Source organism: Phoca vitulina, unplaced genomic scaffold (genome assembly GCF_004348235.1).
Source record: "Phoca vitulina isolate PV1807 unplaced genomic scaffold, GSC_HSeal_1.0 scaffold52, whole genome shotgun sequence".
Classification (NCBI taxonomy): Eukaryota; Metazoa; Chordata; class Mammalia; order Carnivora; family Phocidae; genus Phoca; species Phoca vitulina.
The window spans coordinates 703,150-709,785 of NW_022589755.1; the positions used below are offsets into that span (position 1 = coordinate 703,150).

The 6,636-nt window shown below is 45.3% G+C and overlaps 1 protein-coding gene across 4 annotated transcripts in view; it reads left to right on the top strand.

Moving 5' to 3' along the window:
- LOC116622250 (zinc finger protein 256-like) overlaps positions 1 to 6,636 on the top strand; it is a 115,279-nt gene extending 108,643 nt beyond the window's left edge. For all 4 annotated transcript variants that reach the window (XM_032388568.1, XM_032388570.1, XM_032388567.1 and 1 more), the window contains one exon: positions 4,458 to 6,636. In XM_032388568.1, coding sequence (XP_032244459.1) covers positions 4,458 to 6,565 — 2,108 coding nt within the window. In that variant the 3' untranslated portion in view covers positions 6,566 to 6,636. The remainder of the gene's footprint in view (positions 1 to 4,457) is intronic.

The following is a 6,636-nucleotide window of genomic DNA, read 5'->3' on the forward strand; positions in this document are numbered from 1 at the left end:
CGCTTGCTGAGCCCCTGCTTGGAGAGTGGTCACCCTACTGTGTGGCAGTTCATGGTTTATGGCAACACTGAGCTGAGTCCCCACTCTTGGGCTCCCTGATTGCAGCCGGATTCCTCGCTCCAATGTCTGGGAACTTTGCAGCATTCAGGCACCCCCGTTCTTTCTGTGACCCCAAGGATCCTGAGACCACACTGTCCCACCTAGTATTCTTCCTTGCTTGCTACCTGAGCACCTTTCAGGCAGGGACATACCTCACTGGAACAGCCTTCTAAAAGTTCTGATTTTGCATTCTGCTACTGTATCACTTTCCAGTGGCCGGCTTCCAGAGGCTCCCTACCCCCGTGGTTTATCTTCTGATATATCAACTTGAATTCACTTCTCCACACCTCCTACCTTTCAGAAAGCGGTTGCTTTTCTATTTGTAGACATGCAGCAATTCTTTTCTTAGGTCTCCCGTTGAGTTCACAGGTATTCAGAATAATTTGATAGCTATCTAGCCAAATTCCTGGGACCAGACAAAACTAAGGTCTCCTACTCCTCCGCCATCTTGGACTCTTTCTCTTTTCCCCGCATTTTTTTAATGGGACAGTGTCACCATCTTCTTTTAATGTAAACATTTAATACCAGAGATTAAGTTAATTTTTACCCGTTCAGAATTTTTGTGAATATATGAAATTTCCATTTTATTGTATAGTTTATATCACACTAGTTCAAAGCATTTCTCTACATGTATTCTTTCTCTCTTTTTAAGATTTTATTTATTTGAGAGAAAGCACGTATGAGCACAAGCAGAGGGGAGGGGCAGAGGGAGAGAGAGAAGCAGACTCTCCACCGAGCACAGAGCCCCATAAGGGGCTTGATCCCAGGACCCTAGTATCATGACCTGAGCGGAAATCAGACACTTAACCCACTGAGCCACCCAGGTGCCCCTACATGTATTCTAAAATAGCCCCTTTGGAATGATTTCCATCACCTGTAACATGTAAATATATAAAGGACCTTGATTCTAAACAAACAACATCTCAAATGAGTAACTTTTAGTTAGAGGATAAGAAAGTCATCAGATGATTGCAGTTGTTAATATCCAAAGGACACTTTGTTGAAATGTTTCTTCTGATGCAACAGTTATAAGTTGGAATATTCAAAAAACAAGGGCAGTACAAGAGTACAATAAACTAAACTTCTGCAGTTTAAGCCTCCCAAAGTCCTAATCCTTTAACAGAAGCAAAGCAAAGCATCTTTGCTGCAAATTAAATGGGTCTCCAGTATTTCCATCTAGTTGATATTTCAGAGCTAGACACCTAAGACAAAACGAATACATATACCATCTTGTTTCTGGTTGGTTTAATTATGCCTGAAGAGTTTAATACCCACCCATACAAGTCCAGTGGTGGAAGGTCACATAGATCACTCTGGTAATTGATAAGAAGAGACTGTAAAAGCACAGGCTGGTTGTGCTGGTGCAGCCCTGTGGGAAGTTTTCTAACACGAAGAATGAGTAGAACAGTTCTGCTACAAAGACCAGTTCATTAAGGATAGTCTATATAGAAAGACAGAAACCTTCTTCTCTCCCACACATTATATGCCATCCTTGTTCTTAAAAAGTAGGTGGTATTAAGAGGATTTAGTGTTGTATTAAGTATATATTATGATCTAGTACTGCTCCATTTCCTCATATTTTGATGTCTTCCCAGCTGCTTGTGGCCTCATTAGGAGTCCCATCAGTGATTAGGTGGACTATTACCAACTATTGATTCAGTTTTCAGTGCTTATATCTGACCCTCCTTTTGGAGAGTGGCACATCAGGAACTCCCCTGTATTGCTAGTATAAAGTGTGGTGTGACTCTCCACCCTGTTGTTCCTCTCTGCCAATGTCTGTGACCTCAGTGGGGGCAGGCACCTGTGGGCATCTGGATGCAGGTGTGCCTATAACATGCAACTCTCAGGTGAGTCTACTCCTCACTCCACTCAGACCACCAGTGGCCACCAGTGACTACACCTCACTGCATCCTTGGCCAACCCATTTTGTTCCTTTTTATGATTTCTATATCTTTGTTGAACAGCTTATTTTGTTTATTGTGTATCTTGTTGAATCGTCTACCTGTGTTTTCTTGTAGCTCACTAAACTTTGTTACAACAATTATTTTGAATTTTGTCCAATAGATTGCATATCTCCATTTCCTTGGGTGTGTTTTCTGATAAATTACTGTATTCCTTTGATGGTGTTATGTTTCCTTGATTTTTTGTTTCTTACATCCTTGCGTTGATGTTTGCACATTTGATGGTGTGGTCACTTCTTCCAGACTTTGTGGTACTTTTGGTCAGGAGAGTCCTTCACCTACAGGTGGGTGCAAGGGTGTCAGCTTCGTGGGGTGTGGCCGTTCTGGATCTGGGGAAGGCCCAGTGATAAACTCTCTGTGCAGCTCTGTCACCTGTCAGCATCAGCGAAGGCATCGGGAAGAGACAGCAGGATGGTCAAGGCTGTAGTATCCAAAGCAGTGGAGAAGACTGCTGAGGAACACCTGATGGCTTTTTTTTCCATGGAGAGTATTGTGGCAGAGTTGATGTCAGTGCTGAGTTTGACTTTTAGGCACCCTGTGGGTGGTGGCAGCGGCCCTGGTGTCTGATGGGCTGGCACTCATGGAGTAGCCATGGAAGAGGGTCTGGTGTGCGGGCACTTTCAGAGTGACAGCAGTTTTGGCCCTGGGACACTGATTACACCTCAGTGGTGTTAGTTTGCTTTGTGAGTTGCAGCCACACCCCAAGCAGCCAGGAAGTTTGTGTCTGCGTGTGCATGGAGATACAGTGGCTGTGAGGTCCTGGCATCTGGCTAGCCTATCTGGAGAACATTTCCATTCCCTGGAAGACACAGGTGGACCTGATGCAGTGGGGGGTCAGGGTCTGGAATGCTGGCACACATAGGCGCAGATCTGGGGCCCAGGACATGCACAGGGTTGGGGGGCAGTTGTAGTCCTTGTCCTGGAGCTGCACAACAGCAGCTCCTGAGTGGGGGGAGCAGGACACAGTAGCTTTATATTCACTGAGTCCATGAGAGTGATGCGTGTTGGTTAACTCGGCACAAGATGCCAGTGTCCGCTGTGGAGCAGGCAGCTGGAGTCTGCTGAGCAGGGACTGCTGAAGCACCTGCCTTGTGGGAGTGATAGAGATCGGTGCAGCCCTTATTTCTGCCCCATCCCCACATCTCCGCCAGTAAAGTCTCCAGCTGTCCTTTCTGCATGCTTGCACTCTCCTCTATGCTCCACTGTGTAGTAATTGGCCTTAATTGGATTTTTGAGCCCTCTGAAGCTAATGTCATTCATGGACAGCTCTTGAATTCATTTTTGTTGAGGTGAAGGATGGTATCTCCTATTCTACCATCCTGCTGACATCAGTCACATAGGATGCTTGTCTGGGTGCTTTGTATCCTGAGTAGCTCTGGGACAGTGCTGGCCATCCACTTGGCCTGTTTTCCTCTAATATTTCTTTCCTTGTCTTTCCTTTTCCTTTCCCTTTCCTTTCCTTTCCTTTGCCCTTTCCTTGCCCTTTTCTTTTTCTTCTTTCCTTTCTTTTCTTAAGTAGGATCCATACCCAGTATGGAGTCCAACACAGGGCTTGAATTCATGACCCTGCGATCAATACCTGATCTGTGATCAAGGGTCGGATGCCCAACTGACGGAGCCACCCAGGCGCACTTTTCCTGCATTATTTCTATCCTCCTGGTACCCTGTAGTTGCTCAGGAGGGCTTACAGGGAAGAGTCCTTTGGGTATCATAGTATGGACATGCTCCGGGCATGAACAGGTGAGCTCACAGGGGCCCTGTTTCTCATGAATGGCAGCTGGGAAAGGTGTGATATCAGGCCTGTGTTCAGATCATACTGGGCACCTTTGTTTGTTCAACCAGAGTTCGGTGTGATTGCTGATGGCCACACCCCGTTTCTGTCTTTCCTTCTTCACTGTTGACAATTTGTGGACTTCTGGGCTCTACTCCTTTTGTAATTACATGACTTGCAGTGCAGGGGTAATCGGTGCTTCTCAGGCCTCTACATCTCACCCATTTCTCTCACTGCTCTTTCTGTGTACTTTGGCATCCACACTTGCCCAGTTTGCCGTGAGATGTTGACATATACTTAAACTGACCTTGAACAGCAGCAAATTTCTTGTGAGTGGATTTTCCCACAGCCTTCTACTCAGCCATGAAACAGGCCAACATGAAGCTGTGGGCAGAGAACAAGTTGTAGAGCCTGCCTCTCTTCCTTCTGGCTAGTGTGCTCTCCACAATACTTTGACCTTAGGGGCCCAGTAATGCACAGTGGCCACTCCTTCAATTGAATTTCATCTCCAGTGTCTGGAAAAGCATGCTATAAACTTGTGCCCAGGGAGGACAGATGATGTATGTGATGGGCTCACCCCCTCGCTATAGTCAACACAAATTTCACCAGCGCTTCTTTGCCTTCAGGTTGTTGCTGTGGAGCAGAGGATAAGGAGGCACCCTTTGCCCAGAGCACTTCTGTAGGCGTGTCACAGACCAGGACGCCCAAGGCAGCTCAGTCTTGCCGGAAGACCCACCCCTGTGAGATGTGTGGTCCAGTCTTGAGAGACATTTTCCACTTGGCTGCGCACCAGGGAAAAGAAAACAGCCAGAAACTGTTGAGGTGTGGGGCCTGTGGGAAACAGTTTTATTTCAGTGTAAAGTTTCAGCAGCAGCAGGAGCAGCACGTGGGTGCAGAACCCTTCAGAAGCCGTGTGGACAGGGCCTCTGTTGTGAAGACCTGGGGATTCCATGCTTCAGGAAAGCCCTTTACCTGTGGAGAAGTTCAGAAGGACTTCCTGTCTGGCTCAGGGCATCTGCAGCAAGAGGCCACTCATACTGGGGAGAATCCAAAGGAAATCACCCAGTGCAGGGCAACTTTACAAAGCAGAAAAAGTCATGACACCTGGGGAGAATGCAAGAACGCCTTTGGTCCCAAACACACGCATATTCAGGACCAGGGTGTCCACCTTGGAAGACAGTCCTTTGTGTGCAGTGAATGTGGGAGATCTTTTAGCACTCATACTACTCTCCATTATCACCACAGAGTTCACACTGGAGAAAGGCCTTATGAGTGCAGTGAATGTGGCAAGTCCTTTACCCGAAGACATAGACTCAATATGCACCTAAAGGTTCACTCAGGTGAAAGGCCTTATGAGTGTAGTGAATGTGGGAAATCTTTTATTTGTAGGTATGAACTCCAGTATCATCATAGAAGTCACTCTGGAGAAAAACCTTTTGAGTGCAGTGAATGTGGGAAATCTTTTACCTATCGCTCTGCCCTCAGTTATCATCAGAGATCACACAGAGGAGAAAGGCCTTATGAATGCAGTGAGTGTGGAAAATCTTTTACTTCTAGCTCTGCACTCAGGTATCATCACAGAGGTCACACAGGAGAGAGGCCTTATGAGTGCAGTGAATGTGGGAAATCCTTTAGACAAAAACATTCCCTCTCAATACACCAGAAAATTCATAGTAGAGGAAACCCTTACAAATGCAACAAATGTGGGAAATCTTTTTCTTGTAGTTCCAGTTTCCATTATCATGAGAGAATTCACACAGGAGAAAGGCCTTATGAGTGCAGTGAGTGTGGGAAATCTTTTATAAGTAGTACTGCCCTCCATTATCACCACAGAGTTCACACTGGAGAAAGGCCTCATGAGTGCCACGAATGTGGGAAATCTTTTAGCACTCATAGTGCTCTTCAATATCATCGCAGAGTTCACACTGGAGAAAGGCCTCATGAGTGCAGTGAATGTGGCAAGTCCTTTACCCGAAGAAATAGCCTCAATATGCACCTAAAGGTTCATTCAAGTGAAAGGTTTTATGAGTGTAATGAATGTGGGAAATCTTTTATTTGTAGGTATGAACTCCAGTATCATCATAGAGTTCATTCTGGAGAAAAACCTTTTGAGTGCAGTGAATGTGAGAAATCTTTTACCTCTCGCTCTGCCCTCAGTTATCATCAGAGATCCCACAGAGGAGAAAGGCCTTATGAATGCAGTGAGTGTGGGAAATCTTTTACTTCTAGCTCTGCACTCAGGTATCATCACAGAGGTCACACAGGAGAGAGGCCTTATGAGTGCAGTGAATGTGGGAAATCCTTTAGACAAAAACATTCACTCTCAATACACCAGAGAATTCATAATGGAGGAAGCCCTTACAAATGCAACCAATGTGGGAAATCTTTTACTTTTAGTTCCAGCTTCCATTATCATCAGAGAATTCACACAGGAGAAAGGCCTTATGAATGCAGTGAGTGTGGGAAATCTTTTATAAGTAGTACTGCCCTTCATTATCATCACAGAGTTCACACTGGAGAAAGGCCTCATGAATGCAGTGAATGTGGGAAATCTTTTATCACTCGTACTGCTCTTTCTTATCATCACAGGGTTCACACTGGAGAACGACCTTATGAGTGCAGTGAATGTGGGAAATCTTTTAGGGGAAAATCCAACCTCTCTCAACATTGGAGAGTTCACACTAGAGAAAGGCATGGTTGTATAATGAATATGCAATTTCCTTATTCAGTGTAATGCCACTGGTGGAAACTTTTTTTTTTTTTTTTTAAGATTTTACATATTTATTTGACAGAGAGACACAGCAA